Source organism: Talaromyces marneffei, chromosome 3 (assembly GCF_009556855.1).
Source record: "Talaromyces marneffei chromosome 3, complete sequence".
Lineage (NCBI taxonomy): Eukaryota > Fungi > Ascomycota > Eurotiomycetes > Eurotiales > Trichocomaceae > Talaromyces > Talaromyces marneffei.
In genome coordinates, this window is record NC_072350.1 from 3578761 (window position 1) to 3598571 (window position 19811).

At 46.3% G+C, this 19811-nt stretch overlaps 6 protein-coding genes across 6 annotated transcripts; 3 read left to right on the plus strand and 3 right to left on the minus strand.

The window, feature by feature from the left end:
* Nucleotides 1-7047: 7047 nt before the first annotated feature.
* Nucleotides 7048-9391, minus strand: EYB26_005037 (uncharacterized protein; the record flags this gene model as incomplete). The annotated part of the gene is made up of 5 exons (XM_054264327.1): nt 7048-7476; nt 7557-7792; nt 7861-7921; nt 8305-9205; nt 9258-9391. The coding sequence occupies 5 exons, from the start codon at nt 9389-9391 to the stop codon at nt 7048-7050; spliced, it is 1761 nt and encodes a 586-aa protein (XP_054120302.1).
* A 471-nt stretch (nt 9392-9862) lies between these two features.
* On the minus strand, nt 9863-10611 carry EYB26_005038 (uncharacterized protein; the record flags this gene model as incomplete). The annotated part of the gene is made up of 4 exons (XM_054264328.1): nt 9863-9890; nt 9950-10032; nt 10087-10537; nt 10595-10611. The coding sequence occupies 4 exons, from the start codon at nt 10609-10611 to the stop codon at nt 9863-9865; spliced, it is 579 nt and encodes a 192-aa protein (XP_054120303.1).
* A 436-nt stretch (nt 10612-11047) lies between these two features.
* Nucleotides 11048-12161, plus strand: EYB26_005039 (uncharacterized protein; the record flags this gene model as incomplete). The annotated part of the gene is made up of 2 exons (XM_054264329.1): nt 11048-11223; nt 11294-12161. 2 exons carry the CDS (start codon nt 11048-11050, stop codon nt 12159-12161), a joined length of 1044 nt encoding a protein of 347 aa, XP_054120304.1.
* Nucleotides 12162-12624: 463 nt separating this feature from the next.
* Nucleotides 12625-13770, minus strand: EYB26_005040 (uncharacterized protein; the record flags this gene model as incomplete). The annotated part of the gene is made up of 4 exons (XM_054264330.1): nt 12625-12775; nt 12843-12968; nt 13023-13535; nt 13631-13770. 4 exons carry the CDS (start codon nt 13768-13770, stop codon nt 12625-12627), a joined length of 930 nt encoding a protein of 309 aa, XP_054120305.1.
* Nucleotides 13771-14439: 669 nt separating this feature from the next.
* EYB26_005041 (uncharacterized protein) lies at nt 14440-15390 on the plus strand (the record flags this gene model as incomplete). The annotated part of the gene is made up of 5 exons (XM_054264331.1): nt 14440-14473; nt 14533-14578; nt 14637-14651; nt 14718-14993; nt 15066-15390. 5 exons carry the CDS (start codon nt 14440-14442, stop codon nt 15388-15390), a joined length of 696 nt encoding a protein of 231 aa, XP_054120306.1.
* Nucleotides 15391-17356: 1966 nt separating this feature from the next.
* Nucleotides 17357-19022, plus strand: EYB26_005042 (uncharacterized protein; the record flags this gene model as incomplete). The annotated part of the gene is made up of 2 exons (XM_054264332.1): nt 17357-18664; nt 18735-19022. 2 exons carry the CDS (start codon nt 17357-17359, stop codon nt 19020-19022), a joined length of 1596 nt encoding a protein of 531 aa, XP_054120307.1.
* Between the last annotated feature and the right edge of the window lie 789 nt (nt 19023-19811).

Genomic DNA, 19811 nt, shown 5'->3' on the forward strand with positions numbered 1-19811 from the left:
CTGGCACAGGTGGCCTTACATAATTGTGTGTAGAACTGTGCGCGCTATTTTAGTAAGGAGGTCTCTTGGCAAATCCTTGTAATGAGGACCGGTTGATATCCAATGAGAGCAGCTGAGTGGATTTATGCGCTGCAATAACCGTATCCGGGATAGCCGTAAAATAACGTCTGTCACACCCCTTCAGCGCGTATGCCACGATAGCAAAAATGAAGCAAAAAGAAAGCATGTGTCGACAGTCTGTATAGGAAATTTGGTGTAGTAAAAAGAACGGCAGAGCGGTATATAAAGGGCCGCATGTAGGGATTTGTGTAGGAAGATCAATTTGAAAGATTTGCCTGGGGAATTAGGCGTGAGATGTCGATGAGCCCGAGTTGCTCGATAAAGAGTGCGTGCTTCTCACTGAGAAGAGGCTTCGTCAGCCCATCTGCAGGCATTGAGTTGGTGTCTGTCCAGCGGATATTGATTTCCTTGTTCTGCACTTTTTCACGGAGCCAGTGGTTGTGAATATCAATATGGCGAAGGCGGGTTTGGATAGCTTCATTCTTTATCATTGCCCGTACGGTCTGGCGGTTATCACACTCGATAGTGATAGGTCCTTGTTCGGGGTCAAATTCGATGGCTTGGAAAAAACGTATCCACCAGAGGAGTTGCTTTGCTGCTTCTGATAGAGCGAGTAATTCGGCCTCAGTGGTTGATGTTGATACCGTTTTCTGCTTCTTTGCTGACCAGTCAATTGGTCCTCCAAAGAGCTTGAATATGAATCCTCCAGAGCTTCGTCGATCCGGATTGTCGGCAAAGGAGGCATCGCTTGCTGCTTGTACGGCGTCCTCAATATCGTTTCTTTTATAACAAATCGCAAGGAAGCGCGTTTTATATAGGTAAAGAATAACTCGATCAATTGCCTGCATGTGCGCTGGACTTGGGTTCTGCATAAACTCACTCAATTTTGCAGCAACGAAGGCAACGTCAGGTCTTGTGATAATGGCAACGTAAATAATGGATCCAACTTTCTGTTGATATAGCTTGATAACGGCTTTTGATGCCTGGCCGTCATATTTAACAAATCTCATGGTTGGGGAGCATGGTGTTGATGGCCTTTTGCTCGTATCCAAATTGTAGCGTTTTGCTACTTCTTCAATATATGAATCCTGACAGAGATAAGAAGCCTCATTATCTCGGATAATTCGGGTCCCAAGGAACCAGCTCAGCTCCCCCATAGCTCTGGCAGGATACTTGCTCATGAGTCTATCCCAAAGCTCCTTTGCGTGCGCTTCTTTCTCAGGCTTGAAAAGTGTCACAACGTCATCAACATAAAAGAATAAGATTATACCATCCTTATTCCTAAACAGGCAGATCTCTTCTGATATCTGCTCAAAGCCTAGCTCGATGAGAGCTGCCGTAAATTCCTTTTGCTATAATAGTGGTGATTGCTTCAATCCATACAAGGCTTTCTTGAGACGGAGCCACTTATCCGGGTCTCCTTTTAAGCCTTGTGGCATCTGTATAAAGTATCCATTTTTGTCGATCCCAGCGTTTAGATACGCCGTAATTATATCATGTTGCCACATCTTATATCCAAAGGCGGTAGCTAGAGCTATCAGGGCTCGTATTGCTTTTGAGCTAATTGTCGCTGAATATGTGTCATCCCAGCTCATCTGTAAATCGCCGCGGATAACTAGGCGTGCTTTATATCGTAGTAGGAAGCCAGCGCTGTCAAGTTTATATGTAAATACCCATCTTGTTCCAAGAAGCTCATAATTCTCTTGTTGTATAGCCTCTTCCCAGTGAACTTTCTCAAATGTGTTCATTTCAACTAGGGAACTATATTCAGCGAATCCTGCTTTAGTGAAGCCTTCACGGTGCGCTTCTGGCAACTTCAACATTTCTTGCCATGTTTGTGGCTCTGGGGGAAGCTCATCGCGATGTAGTCGTACTTCTGGAATCAATTTCCGTTCGTCTTGGAGGGCTCTACCCAACGTGAAAGCAGATGTAAAGTAAATATCTGCATCTCTATGCTTTGGAGCGCGTCGGCTCCTTTTTCCAGGAAGAATGTTAGTCTCAGAAAAAGTCGCTGATATCTCATTTGCTCGAGACGCTCGTTCACTTGGCTCTTGTGTAGCTTCTAATTGAAGTTGCTCGCTTGCTTCTGCATCAAAATCACGTGATTCAAGCGAGGGGTTTGACTCTGGTGTCGGGAATCGCACAGACTCTTGTTCTTCAAGTCTCACACCTTGACGTCCGATAGTCATAGGTGTCGAGTACCTTTCCACTGAGTTTGTATGAGAGTTGACCTCCTGGCTATGTTCCGTTCCTGGTGACGATGGTGTTGGGAGACGCGTTGTTCCGCTGTCAAACGGTGTCTCGTTTGCACTTCTAGAAGTAAGCTTATTTGGGTATCAAGCTTGTTATTAAGCTTATTTTGAGTATTAAGCTTATCTTTAAGCTTATTTAGACGACCTTGGGCCTGCACCCCTTGAAAATCCGGTGCTTCTTGCTCGCAAGCGCGGTTCTCTTCCATCTTTTGGAAAATATCGTCATCTGAGTCCTCGCTAACAGGTGCTCGCGTTGTGATAGTGTCAACCCGATAGTCCTCTTCCTCGATCGCCTTACGTATACGGATTTTTACCGGTTTTGTGGGATCAAAGAAGGCATCCTCATCGAATTCGACGTCTCTCGCACGTATGACTGAGCGCTCCTCTGGGATCCAGATTTTGAAGATATTTGAGGCATCATATCCGACAAGATAGCCAATTTCTGCTCTTGGTGCCATCTTTTGCAACCGTGGGATCTGCGTTGACGGAATCTTTCGATATGCTTTGCAGCCAAATATCTTGATATGGCCTAGGTTTGGTGTCATGCTTTTCTCAAGCCTTGTGATGCTTTGGATGAGCTCATAAGGCGTCTTCCATCCAAGCTTCTTCTTTGGGAGTCTCTGAAGCAAATAGACTATATGATCGATAGCTAGAGGCCACAAATTTTCTGGTAAGTTAGCCTCGGTAAGGATCGTTCTTGCCATGGCGATTATCACCCCCCCAGAACGCTCCGCAGGGCCATTTTGTTGAGGAGAATATGGTGCTGATTGATGAAGCTGTATTCCCTCGTTCCGGATATGCGCTATAAACATCTCGTTGAGTGACCGTTCACCATCTGTGTGAAATACCTTTATCTTAAGGCCTTGCCGGGCCTTCTCTTTTTCGAAGTCTATAACTGCGCTCGATAGCACTCTTTTTGAATGAACGTGGACTGCCTCGTGGTCGCCGGACTGCAGACAATAAAAGTGTATACACCATTTCATGCCGTCCCATGATTCCGACATTGGAATGATATCAAAGTGGGCTATCTCCCATGGTGCGGAGCCAACTGCCATTGGTCTCCTAGAGATTTGCTGCTTCGCTGTTGATATCTTACAGCTCTCACAAATCGGCCGGGTTGTTGTATCAACTTCAATACCCGTAACGTGATATTTGAGGTGGTTAATCACCTCGTCGTTGGGGTGGCCTAAACGCTTATGCCACTTCTCAAGTGAGGCCTTTGGGTGAGGCTCTATAGTTGAGGGTTTTATCGGCTTCAAAGCATACGCCGATGATTGCTTTAGGGGGTTATATTCAATAACTGCCTGGTTATTGATTCGCTGAAGAGTAGCAATCACATGGTATCCTCCATTTCTTGAAAATAGGGTATTCTTTTCTTCATCTTTGAAGATACCTGAGTCGTTGAGTGCACTTGCAGAAATCAGTGATATTGGGCCGTCAGGACAATATAAGGCATTCTTGACGTTTATCCGTTGAGATTTATCCTTATCCCCTGGTGTAGTTGCCCATACAATCATTGTGCCTCGTCCCTCAGCCCAAAGATCGCCTCCAAATCCTCTAATACGGATTCTCTCTGGCTTAAAGTTCTCCATGCGGTCCATACTATTAGAGATGCTCTCTGTGGCGCCGCTATCATGGATAACACTATCCACTAATAGGTCATTATTACCAGATGTTCTAAAGACCGCATTGACGTTAACACTGGCTTTTGGGCGATCCTCCTTTTTGTGTTTATCCATGAAGGTTTTTAGGCTTTTCCTTGATGCGGCTGCCTCGGTAACCTTTTTGATAATTTTAGGATCTGGGGTCCAGTTATCTTCACGAATCTGTTCGTTTAGATATGCGCATTTTTCCCAGCGGTCATGGACTGATCTCAGCTCTCCACACCAGCACCTTTTCGGTTTGTTGTTATTCGGGTTGCCTTGATTTGAGCCATTTGAGCCGGCATTATCACCTCTCAACGTGGCATATACGCTTCCGCCGTGTTTCGCCTTTGTGGAATTCTCAAACTTGGTGATAAGCTCAACAAACGATCTTTCTCTATCGTTAGTAATAGCCTCAAACCAAGTGCTGTAGAAGCGCTCATGTGTCTCCTCGATAGCATGCATGAAATCCAACATCGCATATTTCTCATCCGAGCCAATCCCAGGAAGTTGATATTGGCGGGCTCGGTTGTACGTCTCAATCCAGCCTTTTATCCACGCGTTGAATTGCTTCTTTCCAGCCGGCCCAGCTTTTAACGCTGTCCATTCGTTCCAGATATCAAAGTGCTCTCGACTGGTGTCAGGTTTATAACGCCTTTGGAGTTCGGATAGGATATCGTATACGCTTGCTTTGTCTTCGATAAGGAGATTCGCTGATTGGTCGATCGTTTGGAAAATATATTCCCGAATTGCTGCAAGATTCGCACGGTCAATCTTATAGTCGTCCATATCTTGCTTGTACGTCTCACGCCTGAATGCCATCTCCTCTTCTGATTCGTCAGCACGTTTTTGTGGCACTTCCGGCTTAACGAGCCTCCTGCCATAAGTTTTGCCTCCGGCAGCGAGCTCTTCTTTAGATGCGCGTGCTGCTCCATTTGCAGGCATTATGAGGTCCGGATTAATGAAATCCCAGACTTCAGTTCCACGAGCCTTGCTCCTGATTGGTCGTAACCATCTCTCCCAGTCTGATTTGCTGGAGAGGATGGTGAGATTCTTATCTTCAGAAGACATCTTGTATAACTTCACGAAGGGCACAATAAGAATCTGGGTGACGTCCACTCTCTGGGGTCCTAGGATCGGTTGTTTTTGGGTGTCTGGTTATGAAAAGCCTTTCACAGGGGGTCTCGAAGCTGGTGCCTCTGTGGGCTGCTCTTTTGCTGTCTCTGTAAGCCGGTCTTTTTCTGAATAACCTCAATATTTCCTTTTTCACAACTCCCTACGGGACATGCTACCATGAGAATTTGAGTGGGACGCTGTAATGTATTGTATTGTGTGTCTACCTCAGAGGGAAAATTATCTGGCACAGGTGGCCTTACATAATTGTGTGTAGAACTGTGCGCGCTATTTTAGTAAGGAGGTCTCTTGGCAAATCCTTGTAATGAGGACCGGTTGATATCCAATGAGAGCAGCTGAGTGGATTTATGCGCTGCAATAACCGTATCCGGGATAGCCGTAAAATAACGTCTGTCATCAGTCCTGGTTAAGCTCAACCTGGTACGGTGGTACCTAGTCAATAATTAGCGAATATAGAAAATTAGCAATAAATAAATATAGCATCTATACTGTTATGAGCTGACCTCATGTTGGTATGGTTCGGGCGAAGCCCTCACTAAGCATGCAGCGCCGACATTCTTACTTGTCTACATTCCTACGTCGCTATGCAACACCTGCTGGAACCCTTAGCTTCCTCTTCCCATATAACATTCTATATGCCCAGAGAACCTGTTGTTTTTCCTTTCTCTCCTTTATTCCTCATGTTATGTTTTCTATTCGGTTTTTACTCCTATACTGTTACGGGCTAGTCCCGCCTAATGCGCACTGTAAGGGCATATTAAAATAGAAAACATAACATGAAGAAAAGAAGGAAAGAAAACAACAAGATTCTCAGCTCGTACATGCAGTTCATATAGGGATAAGGAGCTCGCTGGTTCGGTCAATTCCTCCGTACGTTCAGCACCGTCTCGGTGCTTGTGAGGGAACTTCGTGTGCCATTCCCGTATGTTCGGGGCTTGCTCGGTAACGTTGGTACGGCCCTGGGAATAGTATCCCGGATGCATTTCCCAAGGGTGTTATCCTTAGGTGTCATGCTCAGCGCCTGTCCGGTACTCGGGAATATCTTCACGTGTCGCACGTTCTCGGTGAGGGCTTGACTGCCCGAACCTATTTCATATGAGGTCAGCTCATAACAGGCTTCTTGAATTCGCAAAGCCCCTTGAACGTTAAAGCTTCCTACAGCAGACTGACTACGTATTTACAGGTATTCATTTGTTCTATGTGCAGAAAATTTTCCGGTGCTGGATTTAATTTTGTTCAGTAATGCCATCCATTTTCAGGGTTGGTGTGACGGCCGCTAGAGAAGGGCTTCACCGGCAGGGGATTAGGGCTACGGAACGGTGCCCTAGCGGTACCGTTTCTGGGAATAACCTCACACCAGCTGTCGGTGCCATATCCGGACAAGTGCTTCGCTTAGCAGGGCGTAAAGCCGTATATAAGGCCAAGCTGCTGCAAGAGCGAATCTGTGCTTCCTTTTTCCTCCCCATGTTCAATATTCCGTCGAATAGCTCCCTAGATAGTTGTAATGACAATTCTTGGTTTGGCACCTTCACAGTTGGCAGTTCCGAGGGCCTAAATCCAACTCGTGAAGTAGTCTATTTAAGCTAAAATGCTGAGAAATTTGTAATCCATAGAAATCTCATTTACTTCACTTCTAGGTTCAGCATATTCAGCTTTTCTACTGGCATTTGTTTAGGTTGGTTTTTTCGAGGTGTACCTACCGAATTAGGAAAGTAGGGCAAAGTTTATACATCAGTAGGGCAGCCATACGCAACATGGCCATTCTGGTCCCAGGGATTGACAATCCATAGGCCAATCTTTTCCAAACTTAGTGTTGTATAAATATCAATCATGGAAATACAAGCAATTCATATGTACGTTATGGAACATATGACTCGATCGTCGCAAGCCAGAATGCAGTCCGTCGAAAATAATGATAAGTGCGATGCACTAAGAAAACACCCACCCTCTGACAAGCGCTACTGTCCGAGATATTTCCATCTCAACAGGCTGTCACCCGCCTTCAGATTATTAATCTTAACAATCGGATCGTCGCCAGGTACAATATCAATTGCACTATCGCTTACGAAGTCCAGGTATTTGAATGGCTGTGGCCAGTCAACATTTCTTGCGACCAACCGTCCATCAACCCACAAACGCGCTGCAAGTACGTGTTGCTCCGAATACTTGGTATGATCAATGAGACCGTCTAGGATGATATTGGTTGTCCCGTTCGCAGCCAGCCGAACGTTCTCATGCACGATGCGGTCTCGGACCTCAAGCCCGGTAGCAATAGAAATAAATTTGAGTTCAACAAGGCCGTGAACGTCTCCCCACTGACGTCGCCACGCTCGATAGCCGAACATCATCGTTTCTTCTTGGACGACTTGCGTCAGATAAATGTAGGTCTAAGTAATATGGTTAGCTTCTCTGTTACTCACCAAAGGGTGTCGTAAAGAACGACAGCTCAAGTGATAATATTACTGACCTCCAAATCAGTCGCGGTTCGGAGATTTTCCACGAGATAAGTGGGTAGTCGTCTTCCATGTCCATCAGCTTTATTTTGAAAATCAATAACATTGGACTGCGGATATAGATTTTTGTTGTCCTCGACAAAATATTTAATGGTTTCGAGATGTGGGAAAGCCTCCATGCCAAATTCACTGTTGAAATGTCCGCCGATGGTACCGAACATCTGATACTTCTCCTGGCGGCCATGCCACACTATAGGGTCTTCTTGTTAGACATGTTGATTCTAAAAGACTCATTTGTGCAATGGGGTAAAGGCTTACCATTCCACCGGTGTATATATAAAACGCGCTGGAAAATTGGTCCGCAACCAACTATGGGGATCTTTGTCGTTGAAATCGTATGTTAGGCCCGCTTGTTCTTGGACTTGATAGTCTTCGTTGTTCCCAGCGTATAATACGATAGCTCGATGATGTCGAAGCCGCACCACATTCTCGATTGCTTCCCGTTTTATTGAATCCAGCAATGAAGGCCAAGTTGGATAGTTACCACATCCAAACATAAAATCTTGCCAGACCAAGATACCTAGTTCGTCACATGCATCATAGAAGGCGTCTTCTTCATAAATACCACCTCCCCAGACCCAACATATGAAGTCAATTGGAAAGCCGATCAATTTATATCCTCTTATATCAAACTTACCGGATCATGACTTGATTTCCTCGAGTCATTAACTTGATCCACTTCCGATACTTCTCTGCGCTTACTCGAGGAAGAAGACTGTCCACTGGAATCCAACATAAACCACCACAGAAAATATCAACTTCATTGATTCGAAAGAAAAACGACTTTCCATGTTTGTCCGGTCTCTGAATAACCTCTGCAGTCCGGATACCTATTTTTTTAGTTGACTGATGAAGAGTACTATCACCCCCGCGTGTTATCGCGAATGTCAACTCATACAAGTTCTGCTCGCCATATCCATTTGGCCACCATAATTTTGGCTGGTCCACAGTAAATGTTGTCTTGTATTTACCATCACACTTCAACGGAACTATCTGGCGAGAGACTTCCTCGCCCTGAAAGGTCAATAAAAATGTCCCTTGACATTCGTTCAGGGTATTGCTAGCTTCAAGCCTCGCATAAGCTGTCACATGCGCAATGCGATGATTATTGGAAAGCTTGATTTCAGCCCAGATATCGGCGATTCTACAAGTGTAAACTTCCAAAAGAACATCTCGCCAGACACCGGCTGTCATCAAGATCCGGCCCCAATCCCATCCCCAGTGATACTGTGCCTTGCGTACCGCGAGTCTTGCTGTCTCATCGTTGAAGCTGATCCATTTGTGATCCGGATACTTCTTCTGAATTTCACGTGCTTTGAGTAATGCAGAATCGAATGTAACTTCTAAAGTGCAATTCTCTTTGTCGTTCTTGAGTAGCTGTTCAGTCACGTCTACTCTATGCGCTAGAAACATGTTGTCGCTTTCCAATATAGGTTTTCCATCTAGATAGACGGTACTGAATGTGTCGAGACCATTAAACACGAGAAAGGCCTTTGCCCCATCTGGAATAGATGGTTTCTGTATTTTCGTGCGATAAGTCCAGCACTTTTCACTAATCCACTCCGCATCGAGCTCGTTGAAGCTGATGAAAGGATCCGCAATTCTGATCGATCAATCAGCATGATGACTATGCTAATTTGTCTATTGTACTATACTTTTTATGAGCCAGAAGGTCTTGATGTACGACTGACGGAATCGACGGAACTGGAAGCCATGTATTTGGAGAGAGATCGTCGGCCTGCTTGAATACCCAGCCAGAGGATAAAGATTGCTTAAAGAATGGTTTCATGACCACGGACAGTCCAGATGATATTCCGTTATTTGTGAGCAGTTTTGCTCACTCTGGGCTTAAAGAAGCAAAGGTCGCAGGATTTCGCTGGCCAGTTGTCACAATAAAGTTGATGTTTACTAAAATGCGGAGTATCGCTTCAGTTAGGTACACGGTTCGCGGGGCAGAGGGTAGATAACACTCTGTTGGAAAGAAAGCATAGCCACTTTACTTCACTCGTGTACAGAGCGTCATCAATAATTTGGAGCAACAATCCAATATCAACCAACTATTCAATTGGATGTCTATATGATCGTGTTCTTCTGTGAATTTGGTTTTGGAGAGTCGTGGAATGGAATTCGGATGTTGACGTATGAAACTCAGGCAATACACATACCGGCGCAACTACATGAGTACGCATCTTGGATGTATTAATTCCACTTCATTACAACTCTGCCCTACATACTTCATGGTAGCTGGATCAATAGAAGGTTACCAAGGGTTCTGTAATTCCCTTACCCTATTTGCTTTGTAAGGCGCTTTGTGTCTCCTGGCTTCGAGCGATTCTCGCCTACTAACCTCAGAAAGTCCGTCTGCGTACGAAGCGATGCTATCCAGTTCTGGAGAATCGTGTCTCGTAGCTCTTTTGGCATGTCTTTTGTCTGTGCTTCCAAGTTAATGTAACAAGATAAAACGCTGTCTAAAATCTCCCGAACCTCGAGCTCCCTCCGTGTCGGGCCAATCCTGTCATCGGATGCTTTGGGACTTGTAGATTTCGGAATTCGCTCCTCAGCCATGGAACCATGAGATCTAACCCATGATTGAGTGGCATTATGAACGGCTTTGGCGGAGAAATTGGCACCCCAAGCAATCTCCAAAGCTTCGAGATTCCCATTTTTGGCGTTCCGTAGGGTTTTGTTAACCTCTGAAGGTTTATATCCCTTTGCAACTTCAAGTGAAGCGATTTTTCGTGAAGGCATCTTAAATTCAAGAGCGGAATATTCATGATTATGGCTTTCTAGAGAAGACTTCTCGATAAGTAACATACCGGCGGATTCAATGATCTTGATTTTGCAAGGGCAGCCGATGTGGAGTTCGACTAGATCGTTTTCTTCGACGCTCTTCAGCGGAGGGGTCTTTGTAGGGCGTTTTTCTCCATAATCGACACTAATAGTATGTAGCAGTCGTACCCTTGCTTTTGCAGTGCGATGAGCTATTACGTACGTAGATGTTGTCAACATATTTCCAGAGAATTTCGAATTCTGCTGTTGGCATATGTATTGGGGACTCCAGGACAAATAATTGGGTACGGAATTGAGCGAGATTTTGAATAACTATAGGGGGAGGTCGGTTTCGCGAGAAAGACATCGTGAACAGAGGCAACAAGCACCAGAAACCCAGTCTACGCAGTATTTTTTTTTTTTTTTTTTTTTAGCGTGGAGCGGCTTCACTGTTCGCAGGAAGCTTCTTCTAAAATTTGGAGATCTGTGCGAATGTAGTTATGGTCTCCCTCAAACATCCGCTAGATATTTTACGCCAAGCCGTATTGGTACAGTAAGATTACATGTCTGGGTTTTAAGCAATCCCGCTAACCCGATTTCGATTTTGCCTCAATTACTACGTAGTAGTCCTCAGATTATCTCGAAGCATTTCACAACAACCGACACGCATTTCAATATGACCTCGTTCCGGGTTCCGCGGCTACATAATCTAGCGAAATGCCACAATAGATTATTCCAGCCTCAACAACGAAGATGGGCCCAAGTACATGATGTGCGTTTCCTGGCCACCCATCGAAACCCCGATCAAATTCTGGATAGATACAAGCACAAGCTTGATCAGAAAGCGAAGCAGTAGGTTACAATCTTCTGGTTCATGGAAGAAGAAACAAAAGCTTACTTAATCCATTACTATGCTGTAAAGGGAGGGTCATGAGTCGATAGAGTCTTTGAAAGACGCATACAAAGATAAGATCAGCGAGTATCGTCGCAACGCATCCACCGTCGCAACGCCTGAGCCGTCACCAGTTCCTTCATCGGGTAGCGCATCCCCTATCTCTACGTATTCCTCCTCTTCATCCACTTCCGCAAACTCGCCGGCATCGACCCAAATTGCTGCGGCTGCCAAAGCAGCCACGGACCCTAACACACCAGGCATCAAGCCACTGAGCTCCTATTTGAATGTCGAAAAGATCCTTACTCTTCCGCCGAAAGAAATTGAGAGTCTCTGGAGACTGCGCCATGCGAACAATGCACGGTCGATCTGCGCGGTCATCCCACTAGAGACTTATCAACGAATGGCGGCAGCGGCGCGCTCGAATCCGCAATTTATTCTTCCTTTGCCACGACAAGGCGACAACGCGCAATCAGAAGATTCAGCTGCTGTAGAAGGTGGTGCTGACATCCATTTTTTGCAATGGGGATTCCATCCTCCTGCCACATCGTCTTCGTCGCCCCTCCAGACAGCCAATACACATACCTCCACAATCGTTTTCACACACCTGGCCGCTTATAAGCTGCACGGCTCATATGCGCAACCTCATACAACGATCACCCACCATCTTGACTTGGCCGATGAGAAGGGGATAGTGCTTATGCACGGACAAGTCATGCCAGATAGCGGCGTGTCGGTTTCTGAAGCCAGCTGGCTGGTTAGCTGCGTGCAGCGATTTTATGATTTTGATGGTGAAGGTAGTGGGCGCAAAGGCGAGTTGCTGCGTATGTTTACACGCGGAGATGTGGAAGGCTTCAAGGTCGAGGATCTTGTCAGTGAGGCAGAGACACTCTCTTAGTCCGCTATTGTGATGGAACACGGCTTCGGCTTGATGAAGCGCACAGTTTGGATGAATATGGTGGCATGTAATATATAAGTGATATCGATGTATCACCAAACGGAATGAATATATTCTTTGTAAAACTTCAAGTTTCCGGGTTAATGATAAAGTCTCTTCTCTAGAAATAGGCATATTGGGCAATGGTACATCCGAGGACAAACACAGAGCGAACCAACAGTCTGAAAACGTAGAGATTGAACGTGAATATGTGCATCGCAGAAACAACCGTGGTTTATATACGACATTAGATCATGCAAAGCAAAATAATATCATTTAGAGCAGCCAAATGCCTCAAACTTCCGAAGCTCAAGACTGAATTGTATTAAGTTGGGGTATCTTTGAGTAAGGGTGAACAGTATATAACACCGGAGAGGTGCAAGGAAATGCAAGGAAAGAAAGAGTCGGGCATTTTCCGACCGAATCAGTCGATTACGTAGTCTACGACGAATGCCCGAATATAGTCAAAGTAGTTGGGCTCTGCGACACTGTCGTTGTGACCACCATTGGGAAGCTCGCGCCACACTTTTGTTTCGGCTTTGCATAGTTCGAACAGTTGCGACATATGCGAGGGACTGCCGTTGAGACCATTAGTTGCAACGATTACTTTGACAACCGAAATAAACACAGAGGGAAACGTACGGAATCATTTCATCTTTCAGGCCACTCAGGAATAGAATGGGAATATTTTCTATCTTCGGAAGCACATCTTCGCTGCTCCAATACTGATGACATAGGCGCGCGAGATAGCGAGCAGGCGGGAAGACACTGAAAGGATTAGTATCACAACTAAGAGGAAGCAGCAAATTATGTGACACGTACGATGGAATAAGTTTGCGGATGCATAGAAACGTGTTCTCGAGGATGAGACCTGCGATAACGCCCTTTTCTAAGTTTCTGGCCACAAGGTTGATCGCAACAGCGCCACCAAGACTCTGTCCGTAGACTACAATCTTCGTGTCTCTTGTCTCTGCTCGGTTTCGTAAGTAATCAAGAGCTGTTTGGGAATCGATATTCAGACCCCTTTCATCAGGCGTCCCGGTGGACAGCCCGTATCCGCGATATTCAAGCATGAACACATTGCAGTTCAGAACCTTTGTTAATACTTTTGCAATGGGTACTCGATGACCAATATTTCCAGCGTTGCCATGAAACATTAAGATTGTGACGTCCCGAGCGGTGTCCTTATTCGACGGGCGGATAAACAAGGCATTCAGTGACTCGCCGTCAGGAGTTGGGATCTGAAGGTCTTCATAGTCAGATATGCCGAAAGATGATGCCTTTGGAACGTTTGTACGAGCATCGACTGGTACAGTTCGTGGATATATTATTTCACTAGCGACAACAGACGAGTCAATGCCGATATCCCCATGCGATCGAAGGAAGAGAGAAGCCAATCAGTCGAAACGCTCGATGGTGTGACTACGTACTTTTGTTTGAAGTATAGTAGACTACTTGCAATAACTGCTAGTCCTGACGAAGCCAGCATGGGGAGACGGAGAAATTGCATGGCATTGCCGGCCATGGTGGAAATGTTCCATTGCGGCGGTGGGGGAGGTGATTCCGACATTATGATAAGAGACCAGGTCTTGTCGGTATATTAGATTCCCACGGAGCGTGACGATCCTGGATAATCTTAGATCGAATTCGTCCGCAAGGCAAACGGGTCTTCACGTATGTTACGATGCCTAGCATTAGCATGAGTATGTATTTGGAATTCGGCTCGCGTGCCTACAGTGAACAGCCGACTGTAACGACTCCAAACAGCAGGAGGGGTAAGAGTCAGTGGAATATCGCAGGACAAGAATATAAGATGAGTATAGGAGAAATAGAGCAAGGCTTCAATTGCTCTTGCTTGCCTTGAGTAGGTAACGAGTAGATTGAAATAGACCGATAGAGTCAACAACTAAGTCGTTGACAGATGACGACAGACTAGTCCATTTCTAGTTAGGTGCCAGCCAACAAAGGCTAATCCCGATGAAGAGTAGCGGCTCCATCCTCTAATGATTGATGGTCGTCCAATCACAAGCTCCAACAGCTGACCGCCCTGGAAGCTTGCCTTGTTGGCTGCCTCAGAGCTTCACGCCTACCAGACCTGCCAATATTGTATTGTCATCCATCGCCCACTCATCCTGCCTACACTGAACTATCATCAAACACGAATTCTCCAGTAATCTCTCTGAAACATTATTCTTACACCCATTCCAAGTTTCATCAACCACCGTACAGATAGTACAGGATGATCTCGAATACGAGCGGTTCTCTTGGGGAAGGTAAGCAAGCTGTTGGAACTGATGGAGCTATGATGGATCACGAACTGACACTACTTTAGATGGCATCCACGTTGATATGAATCACTTGAAGAAGGGCGAGGTCAAGTAAGTTATTTTTGCACAACGAGTTGTTGATCAAAGCATCGGCTAATTCTTCCAACAGCCTAGGTACCTCGATGTAAGCTTGTGCCTCTCAAGTCCATTTTCCTCCAATCGAAAGAGCTAATCAGTATTGGCAATGCAGAATGGCAATCAACTTCAAGGATGGAGTTATCCTCGGAGCGGACAGTCGAACAACTACCGGTTCATACATCGCCAACCGAGTGACAGATAAGCTTACACAAGTCCACGACACCATCTGGTGCTGCCGATCCGGGTCGGCCGCCGATACGCAAGCAGTCGCCGATATTGTTTCTTATCACCTGAACATGTACGGTATCGTGAACGACGAGCCACCAAGCACACAAACTGCAGCTGCCCTTTTCCAGGAATTGTGCTATGACAATAAAGACCAGTTAAGGTATGCAGCTATACCTTACCCATTGTAAACGATGTGACATTGCACACGAGATTAATTTATGGGCAATAACAGCGCAGGAATCATCATCGCTGGCTACGACCGACGACACGGAGGCCAAGTCTATTCGATTCCTCTCGGCGGTTCCCTTCATAAACAAGCGTATGCTATTGGCGGTTCCGGATCTACCTACATTTACGGATACTGTGACGCGAACTGGAAAGAAGGCATGACGGAAGAGGAAGGAGTCAACTTTGTCAAGAGTGCGCTGGGCGAGGCCATCAAATGGGACGGCAGCTCCGGTGGTGTGATTCGTATGGTTGTGCTTACTGCCAAAGGCGCAATCCGTCATCTATATTTGCCCGACAATGGATATACCGGGCCGGGGCCTGCCAGATAGAAGACCACTGTCGTGCCATAGACCCTATCATTGACTGGGCTCTTTTCTTCGTTTCCTTATCCTACTTGGCCACTTATAGACCGAGTAGGATCCTCAAAGTAGCTGGACGCTTTTTTTGATTCTTTGGTAGTGCCATGATATAATTGAGCACAACAGTCGCCATCTCATCCTTTTCTGCAATGCGCCCACATTTTAAGGGAAGAGCCGGTCTACTTGGCAACCTTCAAAGTCAGTTGAAAATCACGGATAATGAAATGTAGTAGATAAATAGCGAAATGCCATTCATGTCGACAAGCATATATTGTAACAGCTCGCCGTGGCACTTTGTGCTACCTCAATTTTGGTCATCGCAATCAAGTAAGCGGTCGACATACCTCCACGTTGATAATCATGAAAATGTATGTAGCTACCGTGATGGTAAGTCCATTTATTACCAGACTGAAATGGTGTATTAAATCAACATGCACTCTTTCACCACCTGCTCCGTCGGGGTCTCGTCATTCGTCCGGAGATGTTTGTATGATACAGTATTTTACGGTATTTGACCGCACAGTCTACCGCCGGTATGACCTCCATACACAGCTTGAGGTCGGGAGTCTAGCCGGTCCTTGAGATCTTCAGCTGGCCATGTTGATCAATTTGTTTCTTCTCCCTCGGAATTCCAGTTTCTTTTCAATGCTTCTTCCTTGCTAGTTGATATCTGGCTCTATTTCAATTGCGTTTGAACGCCCATCAATTGATTGATCGCTTTGCCCATGCTCTCTAACCACGCGGGACGGGTCATTTGTATAGGTACATATCACTCAATCGATGTCACCGTGAGCATTGGGCACGCACACCACCTCCCCCTTTCGCTAGGATTGCCCAACAAAACTCTTAACTATTGATTTATTATAGCTATCTTATCTGCTCGGCTTTTAACAATTTAATTGAACGTCGAGCTTGCGGGACCAGATTAAGCCTGCCGTACTTTGACGCTGCATATGTGTTGATTTGCAGGACATCTCATACATAGACAGATCCGTCTATTTCACCCACGGAACTCCAACAATCAACTGTTCTGATTGAATACGTGTATGCACGACTGCAAATCCACCGCAAAGACGCTGTTTGTCCTACCTCCTCCACTGTTTAGTCGATCGTGGCGACATTGAGGATTTGGGTCTCAAGTCCTTCGAGCGGGTGAGCCATTGACGGTAAACCGAGCACTGTCTCATTCTCATCTCATCCCAGTCTGGACGGCCTATCGTACAAACAATCAAAGGGAAAACAACGAGAGCGACAAAAACCGAAAGGAAGACATGCCAGGGCCTGCTGGAAGAGGTTCATCTTGAAGATACTAGTGACGTTGTTGTGTGATTGCGGCGGACTCGGTCTGGCCCATTTGCTGCAAGGCTCCAAGGCTCCAAGGCTCCCAATCCCGGCTGCACAGGACCAGGTAAGTTAAGTCGCTAATTCTCGTTCCGGCAACTACCTTCCCTTGTCTTATCCCCCCTCTCATCCTTCGGCTTCGCGAGAGTGTAGACACTCGTATCAAGGTACAACTACACAATTTTCAGACAGCGTGATACATTTCCAGTCTTCGCACTTGTCTTTGCACGATCGCTGTCCCTCACTTGCCACTTCTATTTACCGATCCCACTAGCCCGGTTTTCTTGCACTTTCTGGTCTCCTCCCCCTCATCGATTGTTCCCCCGCCCTCCTCTCTACCTCTTCTCTACCTCACTCATCTTCTGTCCAGCATATTTTATTATACCCTTGCTACATGGGCCGCTCAGCCCCGCATTGTCTCCGGTAGAGAAGAATCAGCATTTGGCATGTCGCTACCGTTCAGCAATTTCTTATCTCGCTGCTTGTTTCTCTTATCGCTCATTAACCGCCAATACTGATATGGGATTTGCTATCGTTAGCCCAGCCACGGTGTCGGATCACGTTCATCAACCCGTCATTTTGCGACGGAACCACAATGCTTGGAAGAAGTACTACGATAAACCGCGTCGCCAATTCCTCAGAAACACCTTATCGCTCGTCGCCCGTGCATCATTCAATAGCGCAACCACATAATTATTATCATTCATCGTCCACCACCGTCGATTCCAGAGACGCCGCCTCTCCAACCTCTTCAACAATCACACCCTCAGCTCCCTCTTCAGTTGCATCGCATACACCCCCATATTCATCTTCATTGCCGCTGTCGCATGATGTGCCAGCATACGTACAGTCTATACCCCATCAACCGTACAACAGTAACTACCACCGTCCCTACCGACAGTCCCCTGACGCTTCGTCCACCACGATGACCCCAGCATCCTCCCAAGAAGTCGGCAATGCTGGTTCCATGATGCCAACAGCAAATCCGCGATATTACCCTACAGACTATCAAGCGCCTCCCTCTGGTGCGCCCCCCGCTGGCCACGCAGGCTCAATACACATGCCCGGAACATCGAACATACCCTCTCCTTCGTCACCACAGCTACATCACACACACGCATCAACAAGATCATTGGGAAGCTCCGAGCCGCCTTCCCCAAGTCGAATCAAAGTCCGCTCTCTGTCGCATATCCAGAGCTTTGCTAGCGAAGAATTTCTAGAGCAGTCCCAGCAGGCAAGGAGAGCAGCCGGGCGGGGGGCGGCTGAGATCACCCGCCAGTATGAAATCAGCTCGATGCCAGTAGCGGACATAATTGAAATGGTGGCAGGCTTATTGGCTAAGATCACCGCAACGAATGACATGCAGCATGAACATATCCATCGCCATATCCCTCCTCCCGACGGCACAGCCAACCTCAGTGCGCAAGCCAGCAGCGTGCTTGCGTTTCATGGCAAAAATGTACCTTCAATCACGATTCTCAACTATCTTGCGCGCATACACAAATATTGTCCCACAACTTACGAAGTCTTTCTCAGCTTGCTGGTCTATTTTGATCGGATGACGGAGATGGTGAACAGTCGACCTATCCATCGTAAGCGAAACAGGCTAAGATCAACATCGACGCGAGCTCATTCCACATCCACCATGACCCATGGACCATCGCTCAGTGGCTACCCATCAGTAGTCACGCCTCCATCTTCGAGCGGTATTACAGCACAAGATCTGAAATCGTCAGCGACCCCCATCCCGTCTTCCTTAAATTTGGATGAGGACGAGGAGGACGAGTTTGCCAACTTTTTCGTTGTTGATAGTTTCAACATTCATCGACTGGTTATTGCTGGTGTCACTTGTGCTAGTAAATTCTTTTCCGACGTTTTCTATACCAACTCCCGCTATGCCAAGGTATGTTCACTATCCTCATGATTCTAGTTCGTGCGTTTGTTGATCAGCTGCTGATCATGCCGTACTGTAGGTTGGAGGGCTTCCTCTTGTCGAACTTAACCATCTTGAACTTCAATTTCTTCTCCTCAACGATTTTAGGCTGGCTGTACCCGTCGAAGAGCTCGAAGCATACGGGACGATGTTGGTTGAGTTTTATGCACGAGAAGTGATTGCTCAACAACAGCAGCAACAGCAACCTGTCCAAGCCAATATACCTAACACGATTAATTATCCAAGTCGCGAACACCATCGCCAACACCACCACCACCGTCGCGATGGGTCCGAATACGGTCAGGCACCAACACCACCACGAACATAAGAAATGGGTCATTGATTGATTTGTCTACTTGACGAAGAATCGAAGAATTCTTTCGGTCTTCCTTTGAACTTAACGTATAAATTGCGCTTATTCTGACTGATTAATTACATGATTCCGCATCAATAGAGGAAAGGACATGGGAGTTTTTTGTTTTCTCTTTCCATTGCTGTCTTCTCACTGGTTTTCACACTTTTTTTGTCAACATTGCACGTGTCTCTGGCGAAGCGGATCTTTCTATGTCGTATCCTAGGTATGTGGGTTCTTTTTTGTGTACGTATTTGTGGCGGGAATACATCTGTCTCATTAGTTTTTTTCGATAATGATTCAATTGTTGCAAGTGCCCTCTTTCGTTCGTATGTCCTCATCTTCGCTGCCTCGAAAGGAGGTTGTATCAGGCTCGGTAGTCATCAGCAATCTTTATTGGTAACATAGACACTCTTCATGTCGATGTTTCAGCCTTTACGTAGGTAGGTACGGTGGGCTACTTCCTTCCCAGTGGGCACATGCAGATCTACCATCAATTGTTGCAATCGAAGAGTAACGCTCGCCAGATCCACGGTGTACCAAAAGACTGTCTGCTGCTATCTCGACTGGGCTTTGATCGGAGGCCTGCTACGTAATGAATGCTTTTGTACTAGACGTGTTCTTCGTCCTCTATACACAACACAAGGCCCATCGCGATGCAGCTACCGTGGCATTTGCGCACTCGAACTTGGACTTTCAAGTGTCGTTTCTCCCGAAGCCATTCCTTGAGCATCACCTACCATATTTCCCTAGGCCATTCCCGTG